General features: G+C 42.6%; 2 protein-coding genes and 1 long non-coding RNA gene across 4 annotated transcripts in view; 1 reads left to right on the top strand and 2 right to left on the bottom strand.

The window, feature by feature from the left end:
* The window catches only part of LOC118367015 (1-acyl-sn-glycerol-3-phosphate acyltransferase gamma-like), a 30,425-nt gene extending 27,228 nt beyond the window's left edge, over positions 1–3,197 (top strand). For both annotated transcript variants that reach the window (XM_035749941.2, XM_052493748.1), the window contains exon 10: positions 79–3,197. In XM_035749941.2, the coding sequence (XP_035605834.1) occupies positions 79–170 (92 nt within the window). In that variant the 3' untranslated portion in view covers positions 171–3,197. The remainder of the gene's footprint in view (positions 1–78) is intronic.
* LOC127915105 (uncharacterized) lies at positions 2,374–4,695 on the bottom strand. The gene is made up of 2 exons (XR_008090207.1): positions 4,359–4,695; positions 2,374–3,963 (listed from the first exon to the last, which is right to left on the bottom strand). It is a non-coding gene; the product is annotated as an uncharacterized LOC127915105 (long non-coding RNA).
* Positions 4,696–18,682: 13,987 nt separating this feature from the next.
* On the bottom strand, positions 18,683–20,893 carry LOC118367014 (interleukin-1 receptor-like 1). The gene is made up of 5 exons (XM_035749940.2): positions 20,764–20,893; positions 20,444–20,590; positions 20,191–20,322; positions 19,656–19,820; positions 18,683–19,543 (listed from the first exon to the last, which is right to left on the bottom strand). The coding sequence occupies exons 2-5, from the start codon at positions 20,526–20,528 to the stop codon at positions 19,143–19,145; spliced, it is 783 nt and encodes a 260-aa protein (XP_035605833.1). The 5' UTR covers positions 20,529–20,590; positions 20,764–20,893; the 3' UTR covers positions 18,683–19,142.
* Positions 20,894–21,596: the final 703 nt, after the last annotated feature.

Here is a 21,596-nt window from a genome sequence, read left to right as displayed (position 1 = left end):
AGTTCCTGACAACTAATGTTTTCTGCCTCCATTGAGATTTGGTCCATAATCTCTGTCTGTTATCTTTTTGGTCCTCAGCCTCCATAGCCATCCGGCGCCTGATCGGTGTCACCGAGATAAAGAAGACGGGCTCCAGTTACGGCGACGAGGGGGCTAAGAAACAGAACTAGAATTCTCCCTCCCGACCGCGGTTGGTCGCTCTCGTACGGTCCTCCTGCGGTCCTTCCACCTATTCTGTTGTCCTGAGGTGTGTGCGAGCAAGCACTCCGGGGAGGGGGGGTCAAACCGATTTACACCAGAGATGGATCTGGACGATGAGGGAAGGAAGAGAAGGAGGGGTTTGACCATGGGAGGAGTGTAGAGAGAAAGGAGACCATCTGCAGCCAGCTCTATGTGGGGTAGGAGAGGGCAGGACTGAGAACAGGAGGTACTGTTGTGGACTATCCAACCCCGTCAAACCCCCCCCCCGCCACCTCGCACTCTTCGACTCCTTTGACCCTAGGAACCAAGCCTATCAGCAGCTCTCCTTTCCATAACTTTCTTTTGAATCTAGTTTTTGATTTGAGGTTGAGGTGTTACTTCAGTGTTCACCTTGTAACATACAGTACAGTATATCTCCCCCTCGTTCTACCGAAAAGCTGGGCAGAGCTCTACAATGCGACCATTTTCCTCGCCTACGCGCCTAAATATGTTGCTGTCCGCCTAGGGGAAAAAAATCGTTGCAATGATTTCACTGTACCGTAACCCCTGAGTGCCATGGGGAATACACCGAGCGCAAATTCATGACCGTTGTAATTGCACCATTACTACAAAGAAAACGGCTTGTTACCTCCAAATAATTTTCATTGTGCTCCTTCTTTGTGTACTTTCGTCAACTTAGGCACACGTATGCTCCCTGTACAAAAAGGTCAGTGTAGAGCCCTGCCAGGTTTCCACGTTGCTTTTTTACCTCTGAGCAAAAAAGGTGTTTATTTTCACTGTGCTTCATCTCTCTGTTGTGGGAACCATTTTTATTCATGAGCAAATATAATGGGGTGGTTCTATGATTCTACAAGTCTATGCATTCTTACCAAGACAGTGAGCTAGAGTTTGGCTGCTGTTGAATATTACTTAGGGACTTATTTTTAACAGAGCTATGTTCAACAGCAGAGATGGGACTTCCCGTCAGGGTTCTGTGTGTTAAGACTACAGCAAGGGCTCTGTATTCATTAACTTCATGGTAACTTATTAACATTGCCATGATATTCCACACCACTATTCCAACGCCCCCGGGTTCTGACCCTAATTATTTTATGTATGTGTAGGTTTTTACAGCATTCTCCATTGCTTGCTCACCAGTAGATATCTGCACACATATTACCATGCCAGTTCCCGAGTGAACTATGAACTTGTTCTCCTGCCATCTCTGCTCTGGTTTAAACATGCTAAACCACCCTCAGTGTTAGTGTGACCTCTTATAATAACCTTAACCACCAATTCCAGTCAGAACAGACAATGATAACCCCCAGCTACCCTTTATAATTGAAATGCTGTACTTACTGAATGAATTAGTTTTTCTAATGAAGCTGAGGGCTGATGGTCTCACTGCCACCCCGTTCTCTCCTAAAACAGTGATGGGGTTGGTAGTGGCATTAGTGTACGGAAACCCAGCACTTACTACTGTCCACTTGTAACCTCATTACTGAAAGGACATTTTGATTCTGCTCTTCAGCTCTAGACTGTAGTAATGTTTGCCTTAATTCAAGTTTGCTTAGGCTAGGGTGATTGTTTGATTGGTTGCTAGGTTCCCTCCCCACCTCATCTCTCCCTCCACTACAGTCTTCTATTCAGACACACTCCACCAACCCTTCATCCATAATGGTGCACTGTGGGTAGTTGAGTTCTCTCCGGGGTAGTACTGACATGTTTATGGGTTTATTATGCCAAGGTATATGTTGAGATGCGAGGATCAATAGGATCTTATTATCAGTAGCCACCTATGAGTAACATGAAGTTACTAAAGCTACTTATGAGTCCTGAATTGCACAGGAAGGAATAGTTCTTTTTTTTTCTCTCTTTTTTCTCATTTTATTTTGCTGCAATTCATTGTATGGCACAGCACCACACTAGGCTCAGGCACTGCAACTGCATTTGCTTTTAAAACATGTTACATTGTTTATCTCTACACACTGGACAATTATTTACACTCTGTGATGGTAGTCTTAATGGTGACCCGCCCCATCTGTGGTCTGAGGGGTTGGTGTATAGGGAGGCGGATGACTCCTTTATAACTAGGATTGTCAGTGCAACATGCAAACATGATAGCAACACGTCATCACTAGTCTGAAGAACACCATTCTGTTTCCCAGTCACCATCTTTTCTCCTTATGTTGATGTCCTTTTTTTTTTTTTTTTTTTTTTGCGTTAAATGTTTTTTTTAACCAGGACAGATTCATGCAAGCCTTAACAGACAGAGTGCAGCTTCATTGCATTGTGTGTGTGTGAACTTAGACAACACTTCCTCAGTAGTATTAGGTTTTGATTGGCAAGTAGTGAGGGACACTGACTCAGAAAGATTCACATAAATCTGCCCTCTGTTAAAATGACGAGGAACTCGTGTTTTATTTCTCACTCCAGAAAAAATGGGTTAGGGTTAGTTAAAGTATAGCTATTTGTAAAGCTGAAGAGATGAGGGTCCCATGAGAATCTGCTCCTAGTTACAGTAATAGTTAAGAGGCCCCCATTTTAATAATACTTACTGTCCCGTGATGCTTCTGTGTTCGATACCTCTGTTACATCTGTCAATACAACTGTTACAGTAGTTTAGGAGATATATGTTCTACGTTTTGGGGCATAATGTTCTCATCTCCAGTCTACTTCCAGTCTACTTCCCATAACTCCAAACTACAGTACCACCTCTCCCTCAGGTATCTATCAGTCCAGCTCTGTGTATAAGGTGTATATATTTCAGTGCAACAGAACATGCAGATAAGTTAACCTGTGGGTTTTTACTTGGGGAAAAAATCCAACTAACTTTGAATTTCTCATTTTTGGTCAAGTTTTCGAAACTTAAGAATTTGGTAACGTTAGAAATACGACACTGAAATCTGACCCTTTTTGGCTTAAAAGTTGAGTCAAGATGTGCCACTTATTTGTCCTTTTTCTAAATATCTGTTTATTCAATTAAACAATTAAGAATATTAAAGGATTTAATCACAGTTGATTTCTAATGCTGTCAGTTTGTCTGAATGAATTTCTCAGTTTGCAGCAGAATCCAGATGTCATTCTAATGAGACCAAGTCATCACAGGAGGGTGCTGAGGGGAGGCCGGCTCATAATGGCTGGAATAGAATGAATGGAATGGTATCCTACACATGGAAACCATGTTAAATGTGTACAATACTTTTCCATTCACTCCATTCCAGCCATTACTATGAGCTTGTCCTCCCCAATTAAGGTGTGACCTGTGGTTGTCATGAACTATCAATACAGACAATGGCACAACCACACACTGCAAAAAGTTACATCTAAGCAAGCCTATATATTGTATTGAATAATAATTCACATACATACATACATATACACATACATATACACACATACATACAGTACCAGTAAGAAGTACGGATACCTGCTCATTCCGTTCTGCAGCGATACGCCATCCCATCTGGTTTGCACATAGTGGGACTATCATTTGTTTTTCAACAGGACAATGACCCAAAACACACCTACATGTTGTGTAAGAGCTATTTAACCAAGAAGGAGAGTGATGGAGTGCTGCATCAGATGACCTGGCCTCCAATCACCTGACCTCGACCCAATTGTGAGAGACCGCAGAGTGAAGGAAAAGCAGCCAACAAGTGCTCAGCATATGTGGGAACTCCTTCAAGACTGTTGGAAAAGCATTTCTCGAGGAGCTGGTTGAGAGAATGCCAAGTGTATGCAAAGCTGTCATCAAAGGAAAGGGTGGCGACTTTGAAGAATCTGAAATAAACAATGTATTTTGATTTGTTTAACAGTTTTTTGGGGGGTTACGACATTCAGTTGAAGTCATAAGCTTACATATACTTAAATTGGATTAATTAAAACAAGTTTTTCAACCACTCCACAGATTTCTTATAAACAAACTATAGTTTTGGCAAGTCAGTTAGGACATCTGCTTTGCATTTTTCAAACAATTGTTTACAGATTATTTCACTTATAATTCACTGTATCACAATTCCAGTGGGTCAGAAGTTTACATACACTAAGTTGACTGTGCCTTTGAACAGCTTGGAAAATTCCAGAAAATTATGTCATGGCTTTAGAAGCTTCTAATAGGCTAATTGACATAATTGCGTCAATTGGAGGTGTAGCTGTGGATGTATTTCAAGGCTTACCTTCAAACTCTGCGCCTCTTTGCTTGACATCAAGGGAAAATAAAAATAAACCAGCCAAGACCTCAGAATAAAAAATTGTAGACCTCCACAAGTCTGCTTCAACCTAAGGAGCAATTTCCAAACACCTGAAGGTACCATGTTCATCTGTACAAACGATCGTGCGCAAGTATAAACACCATGGACCATGCAGCCGTCATACCGCTCAGGAAGGAGACGCGTTATCAGCAACCATCACTCCTGTGTTCCAATGTCATGTTGTGTTAGCCTTTTAAAATGATAAACTTGGATTAGCTAACTGATCATTAGAAAACCCGTTTGCAATTACCTTAGCACGGCTGAAAACTGTTGTGCTAATTAAAGAAGCAATACAATTGGCCATCTTTAGACTAGTATCTGGAGCATCAGCATTTTGTGGGTTCGATTACAGACTCAAAATGGCCCGAAACAAAGTCCTTTCTTCCGAAACTCGTCAGTCTATTCTTGTTCTGAGAAATGTAGGCTATTCCATGTGAGAAATTGCCAAGAAACTGAAGATCTTGTACAACGTGTACTACTCCCTTCACAGAACAGTGTAATCTGGCTCTAACCAGAATAGAAAGAGTGCGAGGCCCAACTGAGCAAGAGTGTCTAGTTTGAGAAACAGATGCCTCACAAGTCCTCAACTGACAGCTTCATTAAATAGTACCCGCAAAACACCAGTCTCAACGTCATCAGTGAAGAGGCAATTCTGGGATGCTGGCCTTCTAGACAGAGTTCCTCTGTCCAGTGTCTGTTCTTTTGCCCATCTTAATCTTTTCTTTTTATTGGCCAGTCTGAGATCTGTTGTTTTCTTTGCAAATCTACCTTGAAGGCCAACATCCTGGAGTCGCCTCTTCATTGTAGACGTTGAGATTGGTGTTTGGGCCGATCAATAATTTTCTAAGCTGTAAATACGTTGGTAAACAGTCTATAATAGCACTAAAACACCTCTGGGGTTTGTGGTATATGGCTAATGTACCACGGCTTAGGGCCGTATCTGGGCACTTCGAGTTGCGTCGTTTATAAGAACAGCCCTTAGTCGTTGTATATTGGCCATATATTATACAAACCCCTGAGGTGCCTTATTGCGTAAATATAAGATATTAACTGTAGACTTGTTAAGATTTCCCTTTTTGCAATGCACAGGGGAGGCTCTTTGAATCACCAACATCATCCTCAGGACCGTATACTAACCAGGTACATATACATATCAGTCACCCCCTTCATACAGCCATATCACAATGCAACACCCATGTGTTACAAATACCCATGGTTTATTTTCAAGTCCTACCATAGACTTGGACTACTTACGTATGTCCCAAACTCTGAGAAGCTGTATATAATATAAATAATTTAATACATTCAATTGAATCCATTTTGAATATGTTATATTGACTTAAATTATAATTGTATTTAGCAGAACCTTTGCTTCCATATTTTGGCAATAATAAACCTTTTGAAAGACAAGGCTGAGAATCAACTCTCATGCTGTTATTTTACTGAATGGCGTTTTTCACTAAGGAGGGGGGAAAACAACAGATCTCTTGCACAAGCAGGTTGAAGGGAGTGGGCCTTTTTTGTTTTTATTTTTATTTAACCAGGTAAGTTGACTGAGAACCCGTTCTCATTTGCAGCAACAACCTGGGGAATAATTACAGGGGATGAATGAGACAATTGTAAGCTGGGGATGATTAGGAGGCCAGAATGATGTGATGGTATGAGGGCCAGAATGGGAATTTAGCCAGGACAACAGGGTTAACGTCCCATCCGAAAGACTGCATCCTACACAGGGTAATGTCCCCAATCACTGCCCTGGGGCTTTGGGATATATATTTTTAGACCAAAGGAAAGGGTGCCTCCTGCTGGCCCTCCAACACCACTTCCAGCAGCATCTGGTCTCCCATCCAGGGACCAACCAAGACCAACCCTGCTTAGCTTCAGAAGCAAACTAGTAGTGGGAATGTAGGGTGGTATGCTGCTGTGGTACAATCTTCAACTGTATCTCAAGAAAGTCTTGCAATAACTCTTGCGAGAGGAGAGAGCTTGTTAAGCATTTTTCGAGAATGACTGTAATTAATCATGATTTGTTAACTAGCCAAGGCCCTATTACTTTTTGCACAGCATGCAATCAGTTAATTCTCACTCCGGGATTATTGTACAGCCTGGCAGTGGAACAGCTGTTACATTCACTCTGAATTTGAATCTGAATAATAAAAGCTTTTTGACGAAGCTGAATATTTTTTCTTCTTGCAGTCCATTTGATATGAAGGCACACCATCCTAATAATTACTTGACGTTAGACTAGGATTTTTGCACGGATACATTTCTGAGATTTGGTATTCAATGACGTGACAAGTCATTAGACCCACTAGTTCTGACTATATACCATGCATTCAAAAAATATTCAGACCCCTTTTCCACATTTGGATAAATTACAGCCATATTCTAAAATTGATTACATTCTGTTTTGCCCTCATCAATCTACATACAATACTCCATAATGACAAAGCAAAAACTGGTGTTTTGAATTTTTTGCAAAAATGAATCAAATAAAATCTAAAATAGGGCATTTACATAAGTATTCAGACCCTTTACTCAGTTCTTTGTTAAAGCATCTTTGGCAGCGATTACAGCCTCAGGTCGTCTTAGGTATGACGCTACAAGCTTGGAATACCTGTATTTGGGGAGTTTCCCTCATTCTTCTTCTCAAGTTCTGTCAGGTTGGATGGGGAACGTCGCTACACAGCTATTTTCAGGTCTCTCCAGAGATGTTCGATCGGGTTCAAGTCCGGGCTCTGGCTGGGCCACTCAAAGACATTCAGAGACTTGTCCCGAAGCCACACCTGCGTTGACTTGGCTGTGTGCTTAGGGTCGTTGTCCTGTTGGAAGGTGAACTTTCGTTCCGGTCTGAGATCCTGAGCTTTCTGGAGCAGGTTTTCATCAAGGAACTCTGTACTTGGTTCCGTTCATCTTTCCTTCATTCCCGACTAGTCTCACAGTCCCTGCCTCTAAAAAAACATCCTCACAGCATGATGCTGCCACCACCATGCTTCACCATCAGGATGGTGCCAGGTTTCCTACAGATGTGACGCTTGGCTTCAGGCCAAAGAGTTCAATCTTGGTTTTACTAGACCAGATAATATTTTTTTCTCATGGTCTGAGAGTCCTTTAGGTGCTTTTTTGCAAACTCCAGGCTGTCCTGTGCCTTTTACTGAGGAGTGGTTTCTGTCTGGGCAATGCCATAAACGGCTGATTGGGGGAGTGCTCCAAAGATGGTTATCCTTCTAGGAAGGTTCTCCCATTGCCACAGAGGAAATCTGGAGAGTGGCCATTGGGTTGTTGATCACCTCCCTGACCAAGGTCCTTCTCCCCCGATTGCTCAGATTGGCGGGGCGATCAGCTCTAAGAAGAGTCTTGTTGGATCCAAACATCTTCCATTTAAGGACGATGGAGGCCACTGTGTTCTTGGAGACCTTCAATGCTACAGAAATGTTTTGGTACCCTTCCTGTCCCGGAGCTCTACGGAAAATGACTTCAACCTCATGGCTTGGTTTTTGCTCTGACATGAACTGTCAACTGTGGGAACTTATATAGACTGGTGTGTGCCTTGCCAAATCATGTCCAATCAATTTAATTTACCACAGGTGGTCTCCAAACAAGTTGTAGAAACATCTCAAGGATGATCAATGGAAACAGGATGCACCTGAGCTCAATTTTGAGTCTCATAGCAAAGGGTCTGGATACTTATGTAAATAAGGTATCTGTTTTTATTTTTAATAGATTTGGAAAAATATGTATAAACCTGTTTTTGCTATGTCATTATGGGGTAGTGTGTGTAGATAGAAGATTATTTATTTTTATTTTTATCTGTGTTAGATAACAAAATGTGAAAAAAGTCAAGGGGTCTGAATACTTTCCGAATGCACTGTAACAATCATTCCTTTTGACAGGTACAGTGCCTTGCGAAAGTATTCGGCCCCCTTGAACTTTGCGACCTTTTGCCACATTTCAGGCTTCAAACATAAAGATATAAAACTGTATTTTTTTGTGAAGAATCAACAACAAGTGGGACACAATCATGAAGTGGAACAACATTTATTGGATATTTCAAACTTTTTTAACAAATCAAAAACTGAAAAATTGGGCGTGCAAAATTATTCAGCCCCTTTACTTTCAGTGCAGCAAACTCTCTCCAGAAGTTCAGTGAGGATCTCTGAATGATCCAATGTTGACCTAAATGACTAATGATGATAAATACAATCCACCTGTGTGTAATCAAGTCTCCGTATAAATGCACCTGCACTGTGATAGTCTCAGAGGTCTGTTAAAAGCGCAGAGAGCATCATGAAGAACAAGGAACACACCAGGCAGGCCCGAGATACTGTTGTGAAGAAGTTTAAAGCCGGATTTGGATACAAAAAGATTTCCCAAGCTTTAAACATCCCAAGGAGCACTGTGCAAGCGATAATATTGAAATGGAAGGAGTATCAGACCACTGCAAATCTACCAAGACCTGGCCGTCCCTCTAAACTTTCAGCTCATACAAGGAGAAGACTGATCAGAGATGCAGCCAAGAGGCCCATGATCACTCTGGATGAACTGCAGAGATCTACAGCTGAGGTGGGAGACTCTGTCCATAGGACAACAATCAGTCGTATATTGCACAAATCTGGCCTTTATGGAAGAGTGGCAAGAAGAAAGCCATTTCTTAAAGATATCCATAAAAAGTGTCGTTTAAAGTTTGCCACAAGCCACCTGGGAGACACACCAAACATGTGGAAGAAGGTGCTCTGGTCAGATGAAACTAAAATTGAACTTTTTGGCAACAATGCAAAACGTTATGTTTGGCGTAAAAGCAACACAGCTCATCACCCTGATCACACCATCCCCACTGCCAAACATGGTGGTGGCAGCATCATGGTTTGGGCCTGCTTTTTTTCAGCAGGGACAGGGAAGATGGTTAAAATTGATGGGAAGATGGATGGAGCCAAATACAGGACCATTCTGGAAGAAAACCTGATGGAGTCTGCAAAAGACCTGAGACTGGGACAGAGATTTGTCTTCCAACAAGACAATGATCCAAAACATAAAGCAAAATCTACAATGGAATGGTTCAAAAATAAACATATCCAGGTGTTAGAATGGCCAAGTCAAAGTCCAGACCTGAATCCAATCGAGAATCTGTGGAAAGAACTGAAAACTGCTGTTCACAAATGCTCTCCATCCAACCTCACTGAGCTCGAGCTGTTTTGCAAGGAGGAATGGGAAAAGAATTCAGTCTCTCGATGTGCAAAACTGATAGAGACATACCCCAAGCGACTTACAGCTGTAATCGCAGCTAAAGGTGGCGCTACAAAGTATTAACTTAAGGGGGCTGAATAATTTTGCACGCCCAATTTTTCAGTTTTTGATTTGTTAAAGTTTGAAATATCCAATAAATGTTGTTCCACTTCATGAATGTGTCCCACTTGTTGTTGATTCTTCACAAAAAAAATACAGTTTTATATCTTTATGTTTGAAGCCTGAAATGTGGCAAAAGGACGCAAAGTTCAAGGGGGCCGAATACTTTCGCAAGGCACTGAATCTATAGGTGACCAGGTGATTCCCACATGCAAATGCCCCCATGAAGGTCACAAGTTTAGCCATGCATCGGATTACAATATCCGATGCACGATGGGGAATGCAAGTGGAGGAAGCCAGCCGTGTCCAACCAGGTGCAGTTAGTGGAGAAACGGCCAAAGACTACAAGTCTCTGTCCCAAGAGCACACAGAGTGGCTAATGAACCGTCTCCGGTGCAGGTTCTCTCTAAGTGATCAAGACAAAGGAGATTATTGTGGACTACATGAAAAGGAGTACCGAGCACGCCCCCATTCTCATCAACGGGGGTGTAGTGGAGCATGTTGAGAGCTTCAAGTTCCTAAGTGTCCGTAAAAACAAACTATCATGGTCCAAACACACCAAGGCAGTTGTGAAGAGGGCATGACAAAGCCTATTCCCCCTCAGGAAACTGAAAAGATTTGGCAATGGTCCTCAGATCCTCAAAACCTTCTATAGCTGCACCATCGAGAGCATCCTGACTGGTTGCATCACTGCCTGTTATGGCAACTGCTCGGCCTCCGATCACAAATCACTACAAAGGGTTGTGGGTAAAGCCCAATACATCACTGGTACCAAGCTTCATGCCATTCAGGACTTCTAAAAAAGTGTGCCTTTGGTGCTGTAATCTGAGCAGAAAGAGGCTATACGGGAGGCAACAGTTTGACAGCGCACCAACCCAAACTGGCACACCATGAGGAGAAGGAGGTTGACGGACAGCAATTATGGAGCAGTGGTTAGGGCCAAACGCATTACACCATTGCTGCTAAAAAGGGTTCTCAGATCATAGTTGTTGGATGGGGTGTTGTCTGTAAAGTGGGGCACAGATAATAAAAAGGTAATCAAAATGGCTACAGGGATGGATGTGCAGGAGTCAGGGCTTTGGGTCACGGGGTCTGGGATCCTGGGTGCCTCCATGCACCGGATGGCCTAAGGGATGAAACATTTGAAAGAGACATTTGGTCAGTGGTAGGTCTTTTTCAATGCTATATCACCATATTTATCTGGACAGAAAATGCATAGTTTATCATAACACAAACTTATTATTATTATTATAAGTACTTCATCAGTCAGCTGTGATGCTAAATACCTGTTGCGGGTATACAGCTGATTCTCATGTAGAACATTGAACTGCGTTCATTTTTCCTCAAGATGCAACACAGTGAGAACATTTTGCAACTGTGAAGACCGCAGCCTCCTACATCCTTCAGCGGCCAAGGAACCTGGAACTTTTTCTGCCGTGGTTGATGTTTCTGGATCCTCCTCTTCTGCCATGGTGGATGAGTTACCTTTTCTGGTAAATACATGGCCATTTTTCTTTCCCAAAAGAAAATGTCGGCTGCAAACCCACCTGTTGACACTGGGTTTCCAGTTCACCTGTATGAAAGACAAAAGTAAATATTACTAGCTTGCTTGATTACTAAAATGGGAACATCTACAGTTGAAGTCGGAATTTACATACACCTTAGCCAAATACATTTCAACTCAGTTGTTCACAATTCCTGACATTTAATTTAGTGGTTCTGTAGCTCAGTTGGTAGAGCATGGCGCTTGTAACGCCAGGGTAGTGGGTTCGATTCCCGGGACCACCCATACGTAGAATGTATGCACACATGACTGTAAGTCGCTTTGGATAAAAGCGTCTGCTAAATGGCATATATTATTATTATTATTATTAATCCTAGTAAAATTGCCTGTCTTAGGTCAGTTAGGATCACCACTTTATTTTAAGAATATGAAATGTCAGAACAATAGTAAAGAGTGATTAATTTCAGCTTTTATTTCTTTCATCACATTCCCAGTGGGTCAGAAGTTTACATACACAGAATTAGTATTTATTAGCATTGCCTTTAAATTGTTTAACTTGGGTCAAATGTTATTGGGTAGACTTCCACAAGCTTCCCACAATAAATTGGGTGAATTTTGGCCCATTCCTCCTGACAGAGCGGGGTGAACAGGCAGTGGCTAGTGTGGTTGTTGTCCTTGATGATCTTTATGGCCTTCCTGAGACATCGGGTGGTGTAGGTGTCCTGTAGGGCAGGTAGTTTGCCCCCGGTGATGCGTTGTGCAGACCTCACTACCCTCTGGAGAGCCTTAAGGTTGTGGCCAGAGCAGTTGCCATACCAGGCGGTGATACAGCCTGACAGGATGCTCTCGATTGTGCATCTGTAGAAGTTTTTGGTGACCAGACAAATTTCTTCAGCCTCCTGAGGTTGAGGCGCTGCTGCACCTTCTTCAAAACACTGTCTGTGTGGATGGACCAATTCAGTTTGTCCGTGATGTGTACGCCGAGGAACTTGAAACTTACCACCCTCTCCACTACTGTCCCGTCGGTGTGGATAGGGGTGCTCCTCTGCTGTTTCCTGAAGTCCACAATCATCTATTTTGTTTTGTTGACGTTGAGTGTTAGGTTATTTTTCTGACACCACACTCCGAGGGCCCTCACCTCCTCCCTGTAGGCCGTCTCGTCGTTGTTGGTAATCAAGCCTTCCACTGTAGTGTCGTCCGCAAACTTGATGATTAAGTTGGAGGCGTGTATGGCCATGCAGTAGTGGGTGAACAGGCAGTACAGGAGAGGGCTCAGAACACACCCTTGTGGGGCCCCAGTGTTGAGGATCAGCGGGGTGGAGATGTTGTTACCTACCCTCACCACCTGGGGGCGGCCCGTCAGGATGTCCAGTACCCAGTTGCACAGGGCGGGGTCGAGACCCAGGGTCTCAGGGTGATATGGTCCTTGACTATTCTCTCAAAGCACTTCATGATGACGGAAGTGATTGCTACGGGGCAGTAGTCGTTTATCTCAGTTACCTTGGCTTTCTTAGGAACAGGAACAATGGTGGCCCTCTTGAAGCATGTTGGAACAGCAGACTGGGATAAGGATTGATTGAATATGTCCGTAAACACACCAGCTGGTCTGCATTTTAGTTTCTTTGTGATGTGGATGCCAAGGAACTTGAAGCTCTCAACCTGCTCCACTACATCTCCGTTGATAAGAATGGGGGCATGCTCGGTCCTCCTTTTCCTCTAGTCCACGATCATCTCCTTTGTCTTGATCACGTTGAGGGAGAGTTTGTTGTCCTTGCACCACACGGTCAGGTCTCTGACCACCTCATTATAGGCTGTCTCATCATTGTCGGTGATCAGGCCTACCACTGTTGTTATCAGCAAACCTAATGATGTTGTTGGAGTTGTGCCTGACCGTGCAGTCATGAGTAAACAGGGAGTACAGGAGGGGACTGAGCACGCACACCTGAGGGCCCCCGTGTTGATGATCAGTGTGGCGGATGTGTTGTTAACTACCCTTACCACCTGGGGCGACCCGTCAGGAAGTCCAGGATCCAGTTATAGAGGGAGGTGTTTAGTCCCCGGGTCCTTAACCTCTCTGGTATATTTGGGACAGTAGCGTCCCACCCCGCAACAGCCAGTGAAAGTGCAGGGCGCCAAATTCGAAACAACAAAAATCTCATAATTAAAATTCCTCAAGCATATGTTCAGTAGTTCCAAAAACATCCAGTGATTTTGCAGAGAGCCACATCAATTCACAGTATTAAACATTGATAAAAGATACAACTATTATACATGGAACTTTAGATATACTTCTCCTTCACAAATTACAGTCTATATATACCTCATCTACACAAGGAGCTATATACCCCCTTCTAGGGGAGGTAACCTACTGAACAAAAATATAAACGCAACATGCAACAATGAACTATTTTACTGATTTAAAGTTCATATAAAGATATCTGTCAATTTAAATAAATTCTTTAGGTCCTAATCTATGGATTTCATGACTGGGCAGGGGAGCAGCCCAAAAAAGGCTGCTTTTAGAGACGGAAACATTCCTCAGTTTCATCAGCTGTCCGGGTGGCTGGTCTCAGACAATCCTACAGGTGAAGAAGTCGGATGTGAATGACCTTGGACATGAATGACCTTGGACATGAATTCTCTAAAATGACATTAAAATGACCAATTGCCTGCTCCCTCAAAACTTGAGACATCTGTGACATTGTGTTGTGACAAAACTGCACATTTTAAAGTGGCCTTTTATTGGCCCTAGCATGAGTGGCACCTGTGTAATAATCATTCTGCTTAATCAGCTTCTTGATATACCACACCCGTGGATGGATTATCTTATCAAATGAGAAATGCTTACGAACAGGGATGTAAAACAAATTTGTGCACAAAATTTGAGAGAAATTTGCTTTTTTGAATGTACGGAAATGTTCTTATATCATTTATTGCATCTCATGAAACATGGGCCCGACACTTTACTTGTTGCATTATTTTTCTTTAGTATCTATATAAAAAAAGATAGGTAATTGGCTCAACTTCCTTAGGTTCTAACCAGTTCTCACAGCCTTTATGTCTAAGATAGTGGAGACAGGAAGTCTGAAGTTATCTCCACTCTGCGGTCCCTTGTTTATTATTTTGCCATGACGACCTTGTCGCAGACACAACCCCACTTTTTAGCCCACTTTTTAGAAGAAAGATATTTATTTTGTCTACATATTTAATTTAACCTCTTAACTTAGAAATCAAATTAGTTTAGAATGGTAAAGGACATATATAAACTGTTTGTCATAAAATATGGTGTCAGGCTCTATGTAATTCTGCACTTCCTGCACAGAAAGGCTACTCAATTACAGTAACGAAATGATTTGAAATGACTTATTTCCAAGCCTGATCTTAACACCCACCATGGACGCCCAATAGATTTGCCTGATATCAGACAAATTAAAGGAAAAGAAAACCTACACCAACTTAGGCAAGAGAGTGCAAATAAACGTGGCACAAACCAAACAGGTGAGACAAGAGGATGGTGCAACACATCCTGACCTACGTGGATGACACCAATCAAGGCAAGCAACACGCGAAGAGAACCAACCTTGAAATCCAAAACAAAATCCAAAAGGAAATTGAACCGAACCCCAAAGCGTATAACAAGAGGATGTTTAAGAACATATATTGAACATTTTATTTCAAAACAGTGAAACTGTTGTAATATTGGGATGTGCAACTTCAGACACACTCTCTGGTGAATAAAATCATGTTTTTTATTCATTAAAAAAAAGAAAACATAAGCATTTCCTGGCAGTGACTTTTCTACCCAAACCAAAGTGTGGTTAAAAGATTAAAGACTGCAGCACCGGAAGCAGTTAAAGGTTATACATTTCTACCTCAATCACATACTGTATCAGCAGTAATAAAGGAATGAAAATCAACTGGAGAAACTGGCTGGTAGATCTCCTAGTTTTATGATTCGTTTGTGGTCCCATTAGCAAAATATTCACATTATCAGTCTTTCTCAAGTCAGTTGTTGTGAACTATATGTTTGTTATATTTCCTTTTCCATCCTGTGTTTTCTGCTTAGTCGTTTACCGTTGATATGTTCTAGGCTACTATGAGACCTTAAGGCAGGGGTGTCAAAGTCAAATGGACGGAGGGCCAAATAAAAATTTAGCTACAAGCCGAGGGCCGGACTGTTCGAATGTTCATTGAAAATTTTTTAAATGACGCATATAGTCTAGTGAACCTAATTGAACCTACTGAAAACCTAACAAATATATTCCAATATGATCAGATAAATAAAGCAATATTTTCTTATGGCTCTGTCAGTAATCTTTAATTTTCAACAGACACAAAAGACAAATTTCCTTTATATAAAAATCCCCATAACATGAACATTAAATGAAAGAAACCGGTATTCAAGGCACCATCAGTAGCCTATATTTTCTATTTTAGCAAAAGTGGGCTAAATTTACTTCAAAGAAAAAAACAATAATAGCAATTTTCTATCATCCACTCAACTGAAATATTTTAAAAATATAATTGGATTGAAATACAATAAAATAAAGTGCAAAAATCTATTAATCAAAAACAACACTTTGTTTAAGGAGAAGTAACATGCAGTGAAAACAAATATTAAACTTTAACTTTTAAACTTGAACTGAGTAAAAACTCTAAATATGTGATTGCACAGTAATGTTCACTTGTTTGAGGTTGAGGGTGATACTTGGTGGTGTCCCATCTTTTCCACAAGTTCATCAATGTTCGGGGTAAGGCTCTGAGCTGAGGAAATCCTCAGAATTGAGTGGAGGTGTTCAGCAGTAAGTCGACTTCTGTGTGATGTTTTGTTCAAGTTCATCAAAGAAAACAGTTGTTCACACAGGTATGTGCTGCCAAACATAGACAACGTTTGAGCAGCCTGGATGCGCAGCTGGGGCATTGTGTCGGGAGGAAACGGGCGAACTCCGCAGCACCCACTGCCGCATATTTTGCCCTCAGTGCATCATTGCATTGGAGGTCAATCAACTCCATTTGGAGGTTTGGTGGTGAGCTTTCCACGTCAACAGCAAATGGGTTACCGAGCAGTTCCAACCTGCTTTTTGTGCTTCAAAGTCAGCAAATCGGCGTCGAAAGTCAGCGGCAAGCATACCTATTTTATCAGCCAACTGTGCGCTCGGGAACGCACTGGTAGAGAGCTTCTCTTTCATGGTCTGGCAGCTGGGAAAGTGGCTCAAATTTTCTTTCCGCATCTGCGTCTCCCACAGAGTCAGTTTGGTTTTAAATGCCTTCACTGTACTGTACATATCAGAGATGACACGATCCCGACCCTGCAGCTGCAAGTTCATTGCATTCAGATGACTCGTAATGTCACACAGAAAAGCCATTTCACACAGAAACATTTCGTCTCGGAGTTGTGTTGTGTCTTTCCCTTTGCTGTCCAAGAACAGACAAATCTCCTCACGAAGCTCGAAACATCTTTGAAGCACCTTTCCCTGGCTTAGCCATCGCACCTCTGTGTGATAAGGCAAATCACCATGCTCCGTTTCTAACTCCGTCAGAAATGCCTTGAACTGGCGGTGATTCAAACCTTTGGCTCTGATAAAGTTAACTGTGCGCGTGATGATGCTCATTACATGCTCCATTTTCAAGGCTTTACCGCACAACGCTTCCTGGTGTATGATACAATGATAAGCTGTCAGCTCACCTGTCGCGTTTTCCTCTTGCATCTTTTCCCGTATCTTCGCCACCAGTCCGCTCCTGTGTCCACACATCGCAGGTGCTCCGTCGGTTGTCAAACCCACGAGTTTTTCCCAAGGCAGCTCCATCTCATTTACACATCTTGACACCTCTTCATACAAATCATGCCCCGTAGTTGTGCCATGCATAGGACGTAAAGCCAAAAACTCCTCTGTCACGCTTAGGCTGGAGTCCACTCCGCGGATGAAAATTGACAACTGGGCAATGTCAGAAATGTCGGTGCTCTCATCCACAGCCAAGGAATATGCAATGAAATCTTTTCCCTTTTTCACAAGCTGCTCTTTTAGATTGATGGACAACTGGTCTACTCTCTCGGCAATGGTGTTTCTGCTCAGACTCACATTTAAAAAGAGTTGCCTTTGCCTTTGTTCCATGTCCATATTCTTGTTTTTGTCCGCGTGTTTCGTTTCATAATGTCGTCTCAGATTATACTCTTTCAGTACCGCCACACTTTCTCCACACAGAAGACACACAGGTTTTCCAGCTACCTCCGTGAACAAATACTCCGACTCCCACCTTGTTTGAAACCCCGGTTCTCAGTGTCCACCTTCCGTTTTGCCATTTTTGATGGGTATCTGAAAGTTAATTTTACTGTGATGCTGACAACTGCTGTGCCAATAAATATTGAAATGAAGCAGCCTACTGCTCGGTGCGTCACCGTTGCATTGTGGGAAATGTAGTATTGGTGCGTGTAAAAGATCTGCGGGCTGCCGGCTTGCTGCGGTCTGCGGGCCGGTTCTAATAATAAATCAAGATCATCCCAGGGGCCGCAAAAACCTTCTCGCGGGCCGGATGTGGCCCGGGGCCTTGACTCTGACATATGTGCCTTAAGGGAACATTCACCCATTTTGAATGTCATGTCATTTTTGTGCATTTCTGAGCGATCTATCGATTCCTGTGTTCAATTTCATGTTTTCATGTGTATCTGACCTGTTTGCTGTTCAAGCAGGCAGGAATACAAAACTCGTCATACCTGCTGTATTTCTGCCTGCTTGAAAGGTAATCGCTCAGATACACACGAAAACAACATGAAATGACAACGGGAATTGATATAACATCACAGAAAAATACAACAATAAATCTGTTGATTGATGATCTTCTGTGGCAGCAGTTATCACTTTCATAATTAGCCTACATGGTATCTGTAATGCTGACTGTTCAGATTTACAGTCGTGTCCTTTTCCCCATCCAGTTTATTCAATGACTATCTTCAGGGCATCAGATTAGTTAAATTCACTCCAAAAATGTATATTTTCAACACTGACTGACTGACTGACTGACTATCTTCAGGGCATCAGATTAGTTAAATCACTCAAAAATGTATATTTTCAACACTGACTGACTGACTGACTGACTATCTTCAGGGCATCAGATTAGTTAAATTCACTCACAAAAAATGTATATTGTCAACACTGACTGACTGACTGACTGACTGACTGACTGACTGACTCACTCACTCACTCACTCACTCACTCACTCCACTCCACTCACTCACTCACTCACCACTCACTCACCACTCACTCACTCACTCACTCACTCACTCACTCACTCACTCACTCACTCACTCACTCCCGTCACTATGGCACCATAGACAGGTTGGTTGTTTAGCAACAAAACAGACATGTGCAAAAATATGGAGCAAAACAGAACGGGTTGGTTTAGATTGTTGACAACATGTAAACTATGTTTAGTCTCCAATGTTTATTGAAAACATAAAAAAGTTGCACAATGAACACTTGTTCTCTCACAAATACATTGTTACAGTTGTTGGTTAGTAAGCAAGCACATTTTGCCATATTAGCATAGATGTGACATCAGTCAAAATACCTAAAAACAAGACATGGAATCAAGAACAAGATAAAACTAGCTGAAATTAGCCACTTACTATTCCCCACATGGCAGTTTCTTTGTCATTGTTGCTAGCCATCCAGAATCACAACAACACACGGCCTTCTGCCACATTGTACACATCGTTTTTGTGACGTTCTCAGCTAACCTGTGTATATCTCTGCACAGCACCGGAATAATTAATGATATTTCTATGAATGGAATAAGGATTTTCAGAGAACCCAGACCTCCACACGCACTTCAAGTCCTCAGACCTGATTGTTTACATAGAACAGTCATATTAACTGGTTGTCAATACTAGTCGAGTGGCGCGGCCAAGGCATCATGTAACGCACCCTCTTCCAGAAGCTTGAGTTGGGCAGCATCAACCCACGCCTTCCCTCATGCCACATTAAGGGGGCACTCTTGCGGACCAGGTGCTGCAGGCCGGGGGGCAGGTGTGTGTAGCCACCCTCCCCCATGTCCCCCAGCTGGATGAGGATAACATTCATCTCACTGTGGACCAGAGCCTGGTAGAGCCCCACCTGACATTCATAGTCCTCCGCTGTGGTCAACAAAGACGTGTAGCCACATGACCCTTGACCTCCTGAGCCTGACAATGTGTTTGAGCTGGGGTTCAGGATGACAATCAGCCTCCTGCTCAGCTGCATGCAGGCCTCCACCAACTCCAAGCGGTCTGGGGACAACAGAATAGAGAGAAGCGGGAGAAGTTAACTTTTGACTTTAGAAATGTATATTTCTGTTACATTTGCTTCTTAGAGGGTAGGACACAGTCGGAAAGAACCAACCTTCTCCAGGTAAGTCGTCTCTGCCGTGGATGAAGAGTCTAAAGCCACACTTCTGCTCCAGGACAGTGGGCAGAACAATGCTCACAAAGTGATACACTTTCTCCTCCCTTTCCTTGTCTACGCCATCCATCTGGGAGACAACGTAAGCATCATAGACCTTCCCATCTGAAAACACAGAAAAAGAGGTTTCTGTCAAACCTCAGCAGGAAAGGAGTAGATTGAAGATATTTTATTAAATTCTAGTTGAACTGAAATTGAGTTATTTTATAATAAATGGGCCACTACTTCTACTCTTGCAGTGGGATTGACCCCAACAGGGGCCTGTTGAGAAGGGCCTACTGCCAACTGCAGACAACTGCACTGCACAATCAGTGGGCCATGCTTTAGTGTGGTGACTAAGAACTAAATGTAGTAATATGTTTATATGGTATCCAATACTATATAGATCATGTAGGCTGAATAAGCATTTCTGTACAATGAAATATCTTTGTGAAATAGCATCATTACACTTCAGTGGGTGGCTAGATGTTCTTACCCTCAGATCGACCACAGCATTTGAAAACTCCACGGAAGAGGAGCGCCAGATCGATGTCAAAGACTTTGACAGCCACAGCAGCTAGCAAGAAGAAGAGCAGTAGCACCACACATAGACCCATAAACATAAACCCTATTGGGGGGGAGACAGGGAGAACACAACACCAAGAAAGTTACAGAGTTTGCATGTGTGATTTTGTGTGTTTGTGTGACGTGTGTCTGTGTGATGTTTGTTTTAGAGTGTGTGCACTTACCTCTTAGCTTGAGAGTAACCACTGCATAATCCCATTTCTGGTCATTCATTGCAACACATGTGAACTTTGACTGGAGGTCCCTCATAGTCACTGTTTATGGTCAGGATAGCTGTGAAGATACTCCGCATTGAAGATACCTCCACCTCGCTACAGTAACACACACACACAAAACATTCACACAGCAAATTCTCAACAGTGAATCTGGGGTCTTGTTTTCAAGGAAATGTGGTAATTCTGTTACCTTGTTCTCAAAAACAAGTGTGTGTGTGCTTGTGTGTATGCATGAATCCATATGTGTGTGTGTGCATGTGTGTACCTACCTGGTGGTGTTCACCGAGTAGCCTTGCTGCTGCGAGCCCACTTTCACTCCATTCATCTCCCACCACACGTGACAGTTGTCTTCAATGTTCTGCCCACAACACGCTTCACACGTCAACTTCTTAGTGGTGTCTATGAAGAACAAGAGATACTATGAAGACAGAGAGATATACCGGGCAAACCAAACCAAGCACAACACAAGTATTTGAGCCAGGTTTGATCCCTACACAGGTCAGTGGTCTCTGTGCTTCCGTTTCTAGGCAGGTTGATCTGAGGAGGATGCGAGGCAGAGGGAGCTGAAGGAGACAAACACACAGTTTAGTCAGAAAGATACTTTTGGATACATTCAAAACGTTGTTATTGATGATTGTTGCTGCCACAAAGACCACATGTGATATGAGGGTCACTTTTGATGTTTTTGATTCTGTTTGTTTTATATAAATGGAGCCTAATGTACCTAGTGGAGCCTAATAACCCGCTGTAATGTAGCCTAGAGTTTCCATGTTTTCTGACCCTGCTGCCATCTTGGATGAGGTTTCAGCAAAGCTAAAATCAAATAAATAAACTGCTGAGAGGATTGACAGAGCTGTCATCAAGTCACAACCTACATACCTTGGATCTTTAGTCTCCTGGATGCAGAAGTTTTGAGAACCGTCCCATTGTGCTCCCACGTGCACACACACGTATAGATGCCCTCGTCTGCTTTGGAGGCGCCATAGACCCACAGATTTCTCTCAGACTCGTTTGGAATGAGACTGAAATTCTGAAGTTAAAGACAAATAATTTGACAAACTTATTTTTCTGAAATAGCAGTAACACTCCTGATTCCACTAAT

This window comes from Oncorhynchus keta, chromosome 34 (assembly GCF_023373465.1).
Source record: "Oncorhynchus keta strain PuntledgeMale-10-30-2019 chromosome 34, Oket_V2, whole genome shotgun sequence".
In the NCBI taxonomy this organism is placed as follows: Eukaryota; Metazoa; Chordata; class Actinopteri; order Salmoniformes; family Salmonidae; genus Oncorhynchus; species Oncorhynchus keta.
This window is presented reverse-complemented; position numbering and strand designations above follow the sequence as displayed.

Excerpts from the sequence above, each read along its gene's own strand:
- LOC118367014 (XM_035749940.2), bottom strand. The coding sequence starts at position 20,528 with ATGAGGGACCTCCAGTCAAAGTTCACATGTGTTGCAATGAATGACCAG. Across the intron at positions 19,821-20,190 it reads ATGCTGTGGTCGATCTGAGG|ATGGGAAGGTCTATGATGCT; the intron begins GTAAGAACATCT and ends CTGTGTTTTCAG. Across the intron at positions 19,544-19,655 it reads AGACGACTTACCTGGAGAAG|ACCGCTTGGAGTTGGTGGAG; the intron begins GTTGGTTCTTTC and ends TGTTGTCCCCAG.